Raw genomic sequence first — 16,056 nt, forward strand, 5'->3', positions numbered from 1 at the left:
AAAAACTAGAAAGGAAAAGATCCCCCAACTTCAGGGGATGTTTAGAGCAACATTGGGTGAGAGGAACTGATCTAAACTGAAAGATAGAGCATTTATTAATATTAGAAGGTGAGGAGCAGGATGCAGTGTATTTAAGATGAAAATAATTCATGCAATGAAGATTTACTAGATGAAATGACAGGGTGGGGCTAGAAAATGAACCACACAAGTTATCTCACTTAAGCTTCCCAATAATCCAGAGATGGAAGTTATTAATCCCAACTATAAACTCAGAAAACTTAAGTAACTTTGCAGAAATGTCAGTGTTGTGGCACAGGTTTACTTGTTACATGTAACAAGTAAGGACAGGCAAAGAGATTTCCTCCAACTTGCAATTCTTGTTTTTAACTCAGTGAATGACTTTAAAGCCAGAATATTTTCAAAGAAAGAAAAGCTTTTCTATGGCTGGACAATTTCAAGACCTCTCTCTGGGAAAGTAGCATTGGTTCTTGTTAACATGTTTACATCTTCCTGGCTGCTAGCTCCCATGACATCCATACGTGTCTCTCCTGAAGTGCTCTCTCTATCCTGCCCCACATCATCCATGAAGCAGGGCCAAGGGAAGCATCTTCTTGTGCCCCTTATAATAAAATACTGTAATTGCCTGTTTACATCACTGTTTTGCTTTTTTTTTTTTTTTTTTGAGATGGAGTCTCGCTCTGCTGCCCAGGCTGGAGTGCAGTGGCGTGGTCTCATCTCGCTGTAAACTCCGCCTCCTGGGTTCAAGTGATTCTCTCAACTCAGTAGTTGGGATTACAGGCACCCACTACCACGCCCGGCTAATTTTTGTATTTTTAGTAGAGATGGAGTTCCATCATCTTGGCCAGGCTGGTCTCGAACTCCTGACCTCAAGAGATCCGCCCGCCTTGGCCTCCCAAAGTGCTGGGATTACAGGCATGAGCCACCGTGCCCAGTCTGTCACTGTTTTTCCTCTCTAGACTGTGTACTCCTTTTACATCTATATCCCTGATCCCTAATACACTGCTCAATATACTAACAAACACAAAACAAATGTGTGTGGATTCAGCATGCAAATACACTAAACCATGGACCAATATGATATGGCCAAGAGCCTTTCTAAGAAGCAGGAGGAAGCAGCAACAGCCTATCCCTTTCCCTGCATCTCCCCTCCAAAAAATGAGAGAATTATTTTAATTTGTAAATTCTGATCAAACACCTTTAGACAAACTTGTTATGAAAACTGCCGCAGAAATTAGCTTGGCTAAAAACTGGCACAATTATTAGAGGTAGGGACTTAAAGTAAAATTCCATTTTGACTTTGCTGCTTTAATAGACTTCTTTTGGCCAGAGCTAATACATAAATGAAGAAATTTTCCTGGGAGGAGTATGGGAGGAGTAAGATTGGTTTCATCTGGTGAAATATTTTATCAGTATATTACACTTTCCACTTAGTTCCCTTCACTCACTCACAGAAGTCTCAAGAACCTAAACATGTTCTTCCACTTTTAATTAAAAGATTGGTAATGCAAATTGCCCCTATCAGTCCCAGAGGAGTCATAATGATGTCTTCTCATTCTATGATAAAGAATGTGCCTAGCATTTTCTAGCGAATAACTGCCTAACATTCTCCATTTATTCAACAAAGATTCAAGTGCCTACAACGTGTATACCCAAATACAGGAAACCAAAGACTGTCCTGACCCTCAAATTTCTTACTCTGTGGGAAAATAATAAGGGTGATCTAGATATTGGCTGCTATGGAAGCTAAAGCAACTCCATCTTAGATACTAATCCACCATGCTGACTTCTGATTAACTCCAGTTTTAAGATTTCCAGTTTATTCGCTATTCCTTGTGAAAGAGCCCCTATTTACTATAAATCTTGCCCTGAGGTCAAACAACCTTGACATTATCATACTTCAGTCATCCCACATCTCCCTTCTGAATCACCCTTCCCTATGGTATTAAGCTCTGGGTCTGAGGGGTAATGGTGTGGGATCCACCATCTTGTCTCAGCAACACGCAAGACACGGACATGGTTTCTGGTCATAAGTCCATATTAAACATTTCTTTCTGAGAAACTTGATTTGTTAGCCTCTTTTTTTGGCCTCTCAGCTTCCTCAGACTTTGGGGGTAAGTTTGCATAGACCTACCCTCCATGGAAAAGCTAAGAAAAAGAAACGAAACCTCAAAACCTTTTATTCCATCTCCCATAGTCTCTCCCATTGCACATTAAGACTTAGCGATCCCATGCCTAGGTATATTTCAGGAGAAATGAAAGCACATGTGAACCAAGGGTTAAGTCACTCAGTCACCCCTTCTCCATCCCAAATGTTGGCAGTGTAACATCAATGCAGTTATTACCAGGGTTACCCTAAAAAAACATAGACCCTCACAGCCTATAATGCATAGGCAACTCACTGACACAAATGGACAGTCTAAGACCTAACCCTCTGCCAGGTAATAAGAGAACTGTATAAAAAGGTAAGGTTTGAAATGTTCAAATTCTCCCATTTTAAAGGGATCAGTGGCTACTTATTAACACTTCCCATTTACCTCCAAGAGCACTAGCAGCAAGCTGCACTTAAAAAACAAAAGAAGAAGAAAGAAAAACAATAACAACAACAAAAAAACACAGGAAACGGGTTAAAGGTAAGTATCCCAAAAGAAGAGCCCATGGCTTTCTGAGCAGTGAGCAATAAAGTTCCCATTTAAGTTCCCTTCAAAGTCACTGGGAATACCTGCAGAACCACCTCCCTCCTGCCAAGACAGAAAAAGAAATAAGAATTTTAAAGTGGATCGAGGTCATACTCATGAACACATCTGACTCAGTGCTCATATTAAAGTTTACAAAACTCCTGTCAGCAAACCAAATCTGACCACAGAAGATACGCCCAATAAATTGCTTTCACATTGGTTGACTGTGTTTCCAAAAAAGGATACTCTGATTCTTGAGAGAGGAGGCAACAGAGTGCTCTCCTATAGCAGTCCCAAACCGTAAAGCTCTCCCAGATGAGTAAAGCGTCAAAACTAATTGAGAAGTGGAAGAGAGCATATTAGCACAAAGCTGCCCACTTAGATAAAAGTATTTACCAAGCAAGGGGAGACTTTTTTTTTTTAATGCCATCTGTTACTGTCTTAATTTTCTAACAGAATATCTTAATGTCAGAAAGTAAAAATGACATATTCTTTAAAAAGAGATTATGTTGTGTGTCCATTGCCACATCACAAGAAAATGGATGGACAGATTTTCACCAAATATGAAATGTACGCTTTGGATAATGTAGTAGAGTCAGCTTCCTGGACAGGGGTAGACTACCCCAGGTGTGGCCTGTAACAGAGTTCAGGCCAACAGAACTCTGTTATGCTCTGAACTCTGTTCTAGCCAACAGAACGTAAGTGGCAGTAACCCTGGACCCCAAACCTCACCACACTCATATACCCTTCTCCATGCTCTTGAGCCTTCTGTGCTGGACAGTGACGCCCAGGGCAACCTTAAAAGCCATGTGTCGACCAAGGGGGAGCTTCCTTCAGCCTGGTACCCTCAATAACTGTGGGAAGCAGAGCACCCACCTGCCTCCTTCAACTTCAAACCACTTTGGGCCATTCATGTAGGAAAGGAATACATTTCTTTTTTTTTCTTTTTGAGATGAAGTTTCACTCTTGTTGCCCAGGCTGGAGTGCAATGGCACGATCTCGGCTCACGACCACCTCCACCTCCCGGGTCACCTCCGCCTCCCGGGTTCAAGTGATTCTCCTGCCTCAGCCTCCTGAGTAGCGGGATTACAGGCATGCATCACCACGCCCAGCTAATTTTGTATTTTTAGTAGAGACAGGGTTTCTCCATACTGGTCAGGCTGGTCTCAAACTCCCGACCTCAGGTAATCCACCCGCCGCAGCCTCCCAAAGTGCTGAATTATAGGCGTGAGTCACCGCACCCGGCCATAAATTTCTAATATGTTTATACCATGATACATGTTGAGATTTATTATTATAACACTTAGCCTATACATGATTTCACATGATTTAATTTAAAATATGGGCTATGAATCAATAATTTAAAAGCAATTCAATTTTTAAAAGGACAGAAAATTTGAACATATACTTCAAAGGAATATATACCAATGGCCAATAAGCATGTAAAAAGAGCTTTGCATCATTAGTCATCAGAGCAATGCAAATTAAAACCATAATGAGATACCACTGCATGTCCAACAGCTAAAAGCAAAAGACTGACAGCACCAAAAGCTGATAGGATGTGGAGCAACTGGAACTCCCATACACTGCTAATGAAGTATAAAATGGTACAACCACTTTGGAAAAAGGCTCAGCAGTTTCTCATAACACATTCACTTACCTTATGACCCAATAAACCTACTTCTAGACCTACTCCTAGGTAATTCCTAAGAGAAATAAAAGCATCTGTGCACAAAAAGACTTATATAAGAATTTTTATAGCAGCTTTATTTATTTTTCATTTTTAAGACAGAGTCTCCCTCTGTTGCCCAGGCTAGAGTGCAGTGATGTTAATCATGGCTCACTGCAGCCTCCACACCCCAAGCTCAAGCAATCCTCCCACCTCAGCTTCCCGAGTAGCTGGGACTACAGGCATGTGTCACCATGTCTGGCTACTTCTTTTATTTGTTGTAGAGATGGGGTTTCACCATGTTGCCCAGGCTGGTCTCAAACTCCTGAGCTCAAACAATCCTCCCACCTTAGCCTCCGAAAGTGGTAGGATTACAGGCATGAGCCTTCATGCCCAGCCACAGCAGCTTTACTTACAATAGAAAAAAAATTAAATAGCCCAGGTGTCCAGCAACAGGATATTCAAATGGTGCTATATTCATATAATGGAATCTTACTCAGCAATGAAAGGAACAAACTGCTAATACATGAAACAACTTGAATGAATGAAAGGATGGACAGACGGAGTAACGTAATAAAAGACACAAGGCAAAATGTTCCTTGTAGAATCTAGATGGCAGATATATAGGTATACACTGCAAATTTTTTTCAACTTTTCTGAATGTCTGAAATTTTTCATTTAAAAAAGAGTTTGAAAATTATATAGGCTATAAGGCATATGCACAATTCCTTTTGGAGGGCCCTGGGGGGAGGGAGAAGTGCCTCAAAGAAGTAAGTGGTTTTTACTCAGAGCAGCTAAAATCGAGGAACAATAAGACATCAATGTGACTGCCAATCAGGACGACGTACACAGTGCACTAAGACGCCATGGACAAAGGGGACTGCCGTATTTCAATTAAGAGCCTCCCAACTATGGATGAGCTTTTTGAGTCAGCCATTTCTCACATGGGCAACTATGTAAGATAAATCAACAGCAGGGACTTCAACAGTTCATGATTCTCCCAAACAAGGAAGAAGGCAGCTAGTCTCAGAATAAAGGGGAGTCCTTTAAAAATAAAAATATTGGCCGTGCACGGTAGCTCACACCCGTATCTCAGTACTTTCAGCGGCCAAGGCAGGTGGGTCACCTGAGGTCAGGAGTTCCAAACCAGCCTGGCCAACATGGAGAAACCCCGTCTCTACCAAAAATACAAAAATTAGCTGGGTGTAGTGGCGGGGACCTGTAATCCCAGCTACTTGGGAGGCTGAGGCAGGAGAATTGCTCAAACCTGGGAGGCAGAGTTCGCAGTCAGTGGAGATCTTATCACTGCACTCCAGTCTGGGCAACAGAGCAAGACTCCATCTCAAAAAAAAAAAAAAAGAAAAGAAAATATTTTGTTTTGTAAAATTTGTGAGATTGTAAAAATCTCACTACTTTGTCCACACTTTTCTCAATTCACCAAGTATTCATGAAAACTTCAGTGTGAACCAGGATTTGCACCCACTGGGTAAGGAAAGAGTCTTGGGTCCAAGAAGCTGAATTCTAACCTTGTCTCTGCCACCAAGTAGTGGCACATCCTTTACTAAGACTCCACGTCTCTCTGGTTCACTTTAAGAGCTCATGAACCGTCCTAACGGTATATAACAAAGAACAGGGCCAAGAGGGGAGATTTTCCAGGCCCTTGGAGGAGAATGGCAGCCTTGTCCCAAACAGGGAACCATTAAAGCAATCCATGAGCACTCAGCATTAACACCCCAGTTCATGAACCTGAGTTTTAAGCAATAGCACTAGGCAGAATGGGGAAAACAGTCCTCTCTCTACCATTAACCAGCAGCCAGGGAACAGGGCAAGACCTTTAGACTCCCTGGGCCAATCTGCCAACAGAAGACTCAGACCACATATGGTATCATCTAATGCAACCTCCTCATAGATGCCCTCTGCACCCGTGGGCACAGGCCAGGAATGCCTCCCCCACCACCAAGTTAAAATTCTACTCATTTAAAAAAAGTCCTGTTCAAATGTCACCTGCTTTGTCCAGCCCAACTGGTCGCTCCCTCTGCATTCTACAGAATACCTATATTAGAGCCCTCACCACGCTGGAGTGTAATCATCTGTTTATGCGTCCTGTCTCCCAGACTAGACTCTTAGCTTCTCAAGGGTGTTGTTCTTGCCTCATTGGAATTTGTACACCTTGCCCCGAACAGTGTCTAGCACCTGCAGGCGCTCAAAGAATAGAATAAACGCATTAACCAATCCCTAATGTCACCCCCTAGCTCTAAAATGCTAGGCTTGATATTTTGAAGTGCAAAGGAGACAATGGATGTAAAAATTCTTTTATTTAGTTGTTTAATAATGTGCATAGTATGTACCAGTCACTGTGATTGGTGCTGGAGACATCAAGATGATAAAACACAATCCCTGCCCTGCTGGGACCCCACAACTATGAAAGCGTGTAAACAGTATTTCAAGGGCAGCGTTAGAGCCTGGTTCCACTTCCCTCTCTGACTTCCTTGCAGCTGCAGCTCTCTGCCTCTTTCCCCATGAGCCCTCATTCTGTCCTCAAGCTGCGACCTCTGTCCCAGTTGGCAAAAGTGCAAAATTCTGAAGCAACCAACCACCCGAGCCTGTCGCGGACAACAAAGCCTGCAGGCCCGCGCCCCACTACCCTGACCCCCTCCTCTGCTCCCGCGAATGTAAGAGTCCGTCTGCACCGAAGGGGATCCCCCCCGCCCAGTGAGCAGCCGTACAGTCCCTCAGAGCGCCGTCCCAGGGGAAGCCGGGCCGTTACTCGCCGACGCCCCCACTTTCTAAAAGGACCCTCGGGCCCGCTCGAGGAGCACAGAGTGTACCTGCGCGGCCCGCTGCTCCTTCCAGTGCTTCATCTGGTCGCTGGCGGGATCCCGACTGTCAGCCATGGCGTTCAGTTGGCGGTGCGCAACACTGCAGGAGGCCTCCGCTTGTGGGTCTCTACCTTCAGCAGACAAAAGTGCCTGTTGCCCCGCGGCCGCGGCGACTTCAGACTCAGCCAATCAGCACCGCCCCCTCGTCCCGCCCCCTCGGGAGCATTGCCTTCTGATTGGCTGCTGGGCGCTAGGCAGGGCAAGATTGGAAGCCCAATGGGCGTGGAGCAGGGCTCCCCGAGGGAGGTAGTGCCCGAGGACCCGGAGATACCCGGGAGGGTGCGGAAAGGAGGGGTCCCGCGCTAGTCCAGCAATTGGAGCGCCTCGCCCTGCCAGTCCCGGGTGCCCGGAGTAGCCGAACCCAGGGCGGGGCTCCCGGTATCAGCATCCCTCAGGCCGCCCCGGGACGCGGCCGTTGGTGGCCTGCCAGTTTTGTAGAGGGAATACTTAGACCCTGCTGAGTGAGACCTTGCACTCTGTAACTATGCTTTTTCTGCTCTTAAAAATCAGCAATCTTGGGTCAAATTACTCTGTACGAAATTAAATTTTGCCATACGCTAATGTAAGTATTATTTGCAACCAAAGGATGGATGGATGCTTTTCTTTTTCTCTCTTAGCTTTTCTTAACTTATTCGTGGATTATCACTTACTAGACTAGTATACTAATTATTTAATATAAAAACACTCTGAAACGTTTATCTCCGCACAGATGGGTGTTGATTTCCTCCTTTACCAGAGAAAAACAACTTAACTTAGATGGGAAAAATGTATTCCCTTGTGATGGGAAAAATGTATTCAACTCCGGTACACTGCCAAATTGGCTTCTTTAAACACTGGAGAAATCTGCTTCCCCAAATTTTACTCCCAGGTAGGCAGGAATTTAGAAAAGCTCTGTGTCTTTAAAAAGCTATGTTGAACAGTAAAATAGTCCCATTTAGTACAATATGTAGTAAGTTACTGACTGTCATTGTAATCAAAGAGTTTGAATGATTTCTACACCTCAGGTGCTAGGATTTATCTTTAAGCACCTTAATATATATAAATAATATATACTATCCTCTTCAGATTAAAAGTTACCAGCTTTTGATTTTTTCCAGTACAACTAGATGTAATGGATGGACATATAATAGTGGAAACTTCACGTTGTTCTTGATCTTACAAAAGTATGATAAGAATCTTGGGCGTAAAAGTGGAACTTCAGCAGTTCATTGGAAAAGAAAGCCACAAAATGATCTTTAGCACCCTATACTTTTCCTGTATTAAAAACAATTGTAAAGATGTTGTTGGCTGTGTAATTTGGTGTCTTTTTCTACAGATTAGGAAACAGAAGTATAGGGAGGTTAAATAACTTGCCCAAAGTTACACAGTTATTAAGGGATAGAGTCAGGATTCTAGCTTCAGCTCCAAAGTCTCCAAAGTCCACAGTTTGTTGAATAAATAAATGTTGAGATAATCAAACAAGTCATCTTCTTAACTAACCAACACAAATATCAACAAAATAAATAAGAAGCGACCTGGAGTCATATGTTAACCTTTGTTCATTATATAAACACTATCCAGCATATGTGGATTTTTTCCCTTTGTTTTTGTTACTCTGGGTTTGGATTGCTAAAGAAATATTTCTAGAGAAAGAATTGGAGAAACAAGACTGGTTTCTGATCTTGTCATATCTTGTATTTTAAAATAAAGGGCAGGCTTACAAGTAATGACAATAAATTTATAACGTTACATAGGAGGCTGGGTGCAGTGGCTCATGCCTGTAATCCCATCTCTTTGGGAGGCCAAGGCAGGCGGATCACTTGTGGCCAGGAGTTTGAGACCAGCCTGGCGAAACCCCACCTGTACTAAAAATACAAAAATTAGCTGGGCGTGGTGGCACACACCTGTAATCCCAGATACTCTGTCCCTTAATAACTGTGTAACTTTGGGCAAGTTATTTAACCTCCCTATACTTCTGTTTCCTAATCTGTAAAATGAAGATAATATTAGTATCTAACTCATAGGGTTGTTGGAAGGGTTAATTAAGCAAATACACAAACAGCTTAGAATAGTCCCTGGTATATAGTAAGTGCTCAATAAATTATGGATGGGAGGATTCCGACCCACATGGAGTTTAGTCTTGGCAGCACGGATCAGGCAGGTAGAAAATCTTGAATCTCAGCTACTCAGGAGGCTGAGGCGAGAGAATCGCTTGAACGTGAGAGGCGGAGGTTGCAGTGAGCCAAGTGTTGCAGTGAGCCCAGATTGTGCCATTGCACTCCAGCCTGGGCAACAAAAGTGAAACTCTGTCTCAAAAAAAAAAAAAAATAGATCTATCAACCCCATTATGAACCTTCTGACATGGTACACCAGGAAGGAGTCAACGTCGCTTCTGTGGCATTCCTACCTTGAATCTAATCTTGAGGAAACATGAGACAAACTCCAACTGAGGAACAGTCTATAACTGGCCTTTTCAAAATATTAAGATCATGAAAGTTAAGGACTAAAGAACTATTCCAGTTTAAAGAAGACTAAGGAGACATGTCAACTAAGTATAAAGAGTGTTCCTGGATTGAGTCTTGGAACAGACAGAAAAGGCTTGAGAAACATTGCGGAGACAATTTATGAAATTTCATATGGGCCATAAACTTAATATGAATAAGAATATTGTATCAATGTTAAACTTCCTTGTTTTGATCATTAGACTGCAGTTATATAATCTCTTACATCAGAGATTTCTTTTGTGTCTTAGAAAATACATATTGCAGTATTTAGTGGTAAAGAGGAATGATGTCTGCAACTTACTCTCAAATGGGCCAGAAAAAATATACATCATATATATTCATATACACATGTAAATAAAGATAGCAAGCACATGACAAAATAAATAGAGCAGAATCTGCATAAACAGTAAACTGGAGTTATTTATACTATTTTTGTAACTTTCTGTAAGTTAGTATTACATCAAAATAAAAATTTACAAATAAATATACATATATTCCTAGGAGGAGTCATACATAAGCATCTCAGGTAATACCTTCATTACAAGTTATTCAGTAGCTGAGAGCAAGAATTGGGCACTCTTGCTTTTGTTACTTCTTCGCCCCAACCTGAGGACCCCCACATGAAGATAAGGAAGAGGTGGAAGACATTAAATTCAAACTTCACCTACATCACTGTTTTGCCTTGGACCCAGTGACTTTTACAGGAACAAATTGAGACACAGAGAAGTTAAATAAATTAAAAGATAGAAATATGGCTTAAGGCCAGGCATGGTGGCTCACACCTGTAATCCTAGCATTTTGGGAGGTCAAGGCAGGTGGATTGCCTGAGCTCAGGAGTTTGAGACCAGCCTGGGCAACTTGGTGAAACCCATCTCTACTAAAAGTACAAAATATTAGCCATGCATGGTGCTGCATACCTGTAACTCCAGCTACTCAGGAGGCTGAGGCAGGAGAATCTCTTGAACCTGAGAGGCAGAGGTTGCAGTGAGCCAAGATCATGCCACTGCACTCCAGCTTGGGTGACAGAGCAAGACTCTGTCAAAAAAAAAAGAAAGAGAGAGAGAAAGAGAGAGAGAGAGAAAGAAAGAAAAAGAAAAGAGAAAGAAAGAAAGAGAGAGAGAGGAAGGAAGGAAGAAAGGAAGGAAGGAAGGAAGGAAGGAAGGAAGGAAGGAAGGAAGGAAGGAAGGAAGGAAGGAAGGAAGGAAGGAAGGAAGGAAAAGAAAAGAAAAGAAAGAGAGAGAAAGAGCAAGCAAGCTTGGAGTGGTGACTCACGCCTGTAAGGCCAGACCTCTGGAAGATTGAAGCAGGAGCATCTCTTGAGCCCAGGAGTTCAAGACCAGCCTGGGCAACATAGTGAGACCTCATCTTTACCAAAAAAAATAAAAATTAGCTGGCATGGTGGTGCACACCTATAGTGCCAGCTACTCGGGAGGTTGAGATGGGAGGATCAGTTGAGCCCAGGAGGTGGAGGTTAATCAGTCCACTGATGATAGCTCACTGCACTCCAACCTGGGCAAGACAGCAAGATCCTGTCTCAATAAATAAATAAGTTAAAAAGTAGGAATATATAAACAGTTAATCAGACAGGCTACACAGAGAAATGACCAAATTATTTTCTTAACCCTTATACATTATGAGATTTAATGTGTTAATACTTATAAAACCCTGAGATCATCTGACAAAAAGTACTCTAAGCTTGTCTTTTATTATCCTGAGATAAGGAATTACTTGACAATGAACATCGTTTCTGACTTTTTTATGACAGTATAATTGGTTGATATTAGTTTAATAAATATCAGTCACAATTTTCAAAATAGGCCCTGATTTTATGACTGCCTTTGGTGATGTCTGGAACACGCCATCTCTTGTGCTGTTAAGTTTACAGATTATTCTGTGTATTCTGTTAGCAAGAACCCTAACAACACAAGTTTTGATGTCTGAAGTTAATTAAGTGCACCCTATCTTATAACAACTTGCATTCCTCAAACATCTGAGCCTCTGTTATTTGCGTGTCCTCAGTAATCATCAACCCTAAAGTAACTCTTGAGCAAGGGAAAGTAGGGTGTTGGAAAGGAGCTGTGGCAGCTGAAGCCCACGACAAAAGAAAAAGACGCCAAAAGTGCCAGTCATCAAAACTCTTCAGTGCTGTAATGAACCCTCCAGGGAGCATTGTAGTTGGGAGAATGATTCAGCAGTGGCTGACCCTAGGCTACATGGACAGATTCAACGTAAGTTTGTGGTCAAAAGCATTGCATTGGCTGGGGGCAGAGGAGGTGTGTGGTTTGTAACAGAAAAGGCACTTGTCCTCCATACATCACATTTCCCTGTGTTATTACTCTCTGCCCCTCTCAAACATATCAACACAAAAGCTCTGTGACCTAAAGATGAAAAGAAATCATTTGTAAAGGTCAAAAATTTATGTATTATGAAACACAAAAGTCTATGAAATCCACCACATACGTTGTGAATGTTCTGTGCCAGTTCAGTGTAGGAAGAAAAAGAAGTGAGGAGGCATATTTTTAAAGATAAAAAAAAAAAAAATGGACAAAATTATGACGGCAGACATGTGGAGAGTCCTATCTACACCCTGTCACATGGTCCAAACACTCCACTCCCAACCATTTAGCCACATTTTACATCTGTTTACGGCTACATCTAGGAAATTGAAAGCAGATGACAACATCATCGCTGCAGCCAATGTTTGTAGCAAATATTCCTTCTCTCCAAAGTCTTAGAAATTTGTGAACGTGGAGCCAGAAAGACGGAATCATAATTAAATGCAGATGTGCTATCATTTTTTACTATTATGCACCTAAAAGAAACAATGACCTGGAGCACAAAACCAGTGTCCCCCTGAGAGAGCCCCAAATGGCACAGTCAGGCTAAGGACAGATCTCAGTGTGAGGACCTGGCTGCAAAGGAAGGCCTAGAAGGAAACTAAAGAGATAAGGGTGCATTGAGATAGACAGTCTGCCTTCATCAGTTTGAAAAAAAGAAGAAACAAAGGTATTAGAGGAAACTCATATTAATCAAGACTAGATCTCAGCTCTGAAATTCTGAGGAAAGTACTATTTGTCTAGAATAAAAGGAGGGAATTTGCAAAATCCAAAGAACAGTGGATAAGGCATGGATTAAAATAGCTTCAGGCCAGGCACGGTGGCTCGCTCCTGTAGTCCCAACACTTTGGGAGGCTGAAGCCAGAGGATCGCTTCAGCCCAGGAATTTGAGACCAGCCTGGGCAACATAGTGAGACCCCTTCTCCACAAAAAAATTAAAAATTAGCTAGGCATCATTGCACATACCTGTAGTCCTAGTTACTCCAGAGGCTAAGGTGGGAGGATTGCTTGCACCTGGGAAGCTGAACCTGCTGTGAGCTGTGATTGTGCCACTATACTCCAGCCTGGGTGACAGAGTGAGACTGTGTCTCAAAAACAACAAATAAACAAAAAATAGCAGCTTCAGTAGAAGCACATTTATCCAGAGGTGGAGGGAGGAAGTCCTGGCTACAAGAAACCTTCATGCTCAACTGGCAAATTCAGCTTTCGATTGTAAAGTATAAAAGGAAGTATTTTTAGAACAACACTTACTCAGGAAACAGTAAAACTGAACATTGCGTTTCATCATAACTGGCTCTAACCTGCTGCGGCTGTTTAGGACCATACATTTTGAGTGATTCAGGTATGCCAGACCCTCAAAGAATCTAACTGAAAACTGTTTATTGACCAATGAACCACAGGACTTGTTTTAACCAACATACAGGCCTGTGGACCCTTTCCTCCCTATCCACAGTGCTAATTTTCAATGCTTAATTTGTGGCCATTAACAACCCCTGATTTGTACTCCCTCAGCAAAACTACTCAATCGACATTTTTCTCTAAAATATGTTCCATTGTCTAGCAACTTTAAAAAAAAAAAACACTTAATTTTTTTAAGCACTGAAGATCTTTATATTTATATATATATGTGTATTTATATTTTTATATATTTATGTATATATTTTAATATATATTTTTTCCAATAACTTTAGGGGTACAAGTGGTTTGTGGTTTCATGGATGAATTGTACAGTGGTGAAGTCTGAATTTTTAGTGCACCAATCACCCAAGTAGTGTTCTTTGTACCCAATAAGCAGTTTTTCATCCCTCACTCCACTTCCACCCTCCCCTTTCTGAGCCTCAAATGTTCATTATATCACTCTCCACGTCCTTGCATACACATAGCTTAGCTCCCACTTATGAGTGAGAACATGTGGTGTTTGGTTTTCCATTCCTGAGTTACTTCACTTAGAATAATGGCCTCCAGTTTCATCCAGTTTGCTGCAGAAGACTTTCTTTTCTTCTTTTTTATGACTGAGTAGCATTCCATGGTGTATATAGATCACATTTTCTTTATCCATTCATCGATTGACAAGCATTTAGGTTGATTCCGTATCTTTACAATTGTGAATTGTGCTGTGATGAACATATACATGCACGTATCTTTTTGGTATAATGACTTTTTTTTTCCTTTGAGTAAATAGCCAGTAGTGGGATTGCCAGATTGAATGGTAGATCTACTTTTAACTCTTCAAGAAACTTCCATACTGTTTTCCATAGAGGTTGTATTAATTTACATTCCCACCAGTAGCATCTAAGCATTCCCTTTTCACCACATCCATACCAACATCTACTGTTTTTTGACTTTTTAATAATAGCCATTTTGGCTGGGGTAGGTGATATCTCATTGTGGTTTTAATTTGCATTCCCCTGATGATTACTAATGCTGAGCTTTTTAAAAATACGTTTGTTGACCATTTGTATATCTTCTTTTGAGAAATGTCTATTCATGTCCTTTGCCCACTTTTTGATGGGATTATTTGCTTTTTTCTTGCTGATTTGTTTGAATTCCTTGTCAATTCTGGATATAAATCCTTTGTTGGATGCATAGTTTGCAACTATTTTCTCCCATTCTGGATTGTATGTTTACTCTATTATTGTTATTATTATTATTGCTGTACAGAAGCGTTTTCATTTTTGTTGCATTTGCTTTTGGGGTCATAGTCATAAATTTTTTATGTAGACCAATGTCCAGAAGAGTTTTTTCAAGGTTTTCTTCTAGAACTTTTATGGTTTCAGATCTTAGATTTAAAGATCTTAATCAAAGATCTTTTTTAAAAAAAGAAGAACGTGAACAAGAAAGATAAAGGATATCGTGTGTAAAAAGCTAAAGGTGACTCTAGCCCCTAAAAGCTGTATAAAGAAGGGTAGAGTTTGGAAAGTGCCAGCTAATGCTTCCCCATCCCAGGCATAAGGCAAGGACAATGGAAGGGATGTGAGTAGACAGGGATCACGGAGAGATATGGAGCCTCTTTGGATATAATTCCTGGAGTCCCAGCCACCACTACTGGCCCCCACCTCCATCCCAGTGCTTTGGATTTCCTGGTTACAATAGCAGTGGGAAAACTGAAAATTCATTTTTTTTTTTTTTTTTTTTTTTGAGATGGAGTCTTGCTCTGTCGCCCAGGCTGGAGTACAGTGACACCATCTTGGCTCACTGCAACCTCCACCTCCGGATTCAAGTGATTTTCATGCCTCAGCGTCCCACGTAGCTGGGATTACAGGCATCCGCCACCGCGCCTAGCTAATTTTTGTATTTTTAGTGGAGACAGGGCTTCACCATATTAGCCAGACTGGTCTCCAACTCCTGACCTCAGGTAATCTGCCCACCTTGGCCTCCCAAAGTGCTAGGATTACAGGCATGGTTGGCCTGAAAAGTCACTCTTGCAAGAGCTGTTGGCTCGACTCTTCACTTGGAGTCCAGGTTTCTACTACCAGGGACACCACCACATTCTGGCATCTCTCCTAGTGCCACACCATCATCGCCATGGCAACTGTTGCCTCCTCTTGTTCACTTGCCATCACCTCCACAAGCTTTCGCTGCCCCAGTGAGGTACCTTTCCCAATCACTGTTGATGTGCCCACAGTACAGGGAGACCAACCATCCTGGTTTATCTGGGACAGAGGGGTTTCCTAGGATGTGGGACTTTCAGTGTTAAAACGGGAAAAGTCCCCAGCAAATCAGGATAGTTGGTCACCTTACCACCATAGTTGCCACAACTGCCACTGCCACTGCCACTGACTGTGTCTTTGAAGTCGAGGTGGGAACAGTGGAGCATACTTCTGTCCTATGAAAAAGTGCTAGGGCAATTTTTACTTCCAGCTTGAGTGCCCTGCCAGGCCCTCAGGGGAAATTCACACATCTCCATTTCCTTGGATGGAATTATGCAACCCTAGGAGGCTGCACTGCCTTCCCTCAGGCCATTTCTCGGTGACAGTTCTGTGTCCACCCCAC

The 16,056-nt window shown here is 42.1% G+C and overlaps 1 protein-coding gene across 1 annotated transcript in view; it reads right to left on the reverse strand.

The window, feature by feature from the left end:
* The window catches only part of CAT (catalase), a 35,859-nt gene extending 28,475 nt beyond the window's left edge, over positions 1–7,384 (reverse strand). Inside the window, exon 1 of the mRNA XM_010358364.2 lies at positions 7,194–7,384. Coding sequence (XP_010356666.1) covers positions 7,194–7,259 — 66 coding nt within the window. The 5' untranslated portion in view covers positions 7,260–7,384. The remainder of the gene's footprint in view (positions 1–7,193) is intronic.
* Between the last annotated feature and the right edge of the window lie 8,672 nt (positions 7,385–16,056).

This window comes from Rhinopithecus roxellana, chromosome 15, assembly GCF_007565055.1.
Source record: "Rhinopithecus roxellana isolate Shanxi Qingling chromosome 15, ASM756505v1, whole genome shotgun sequence".
NCBI lineage: Eukaryota > Metazoa > Chordata > Mammalia > Primates > Cercopithecidae > Rhinopithecus > Rhinopithecus roxellana.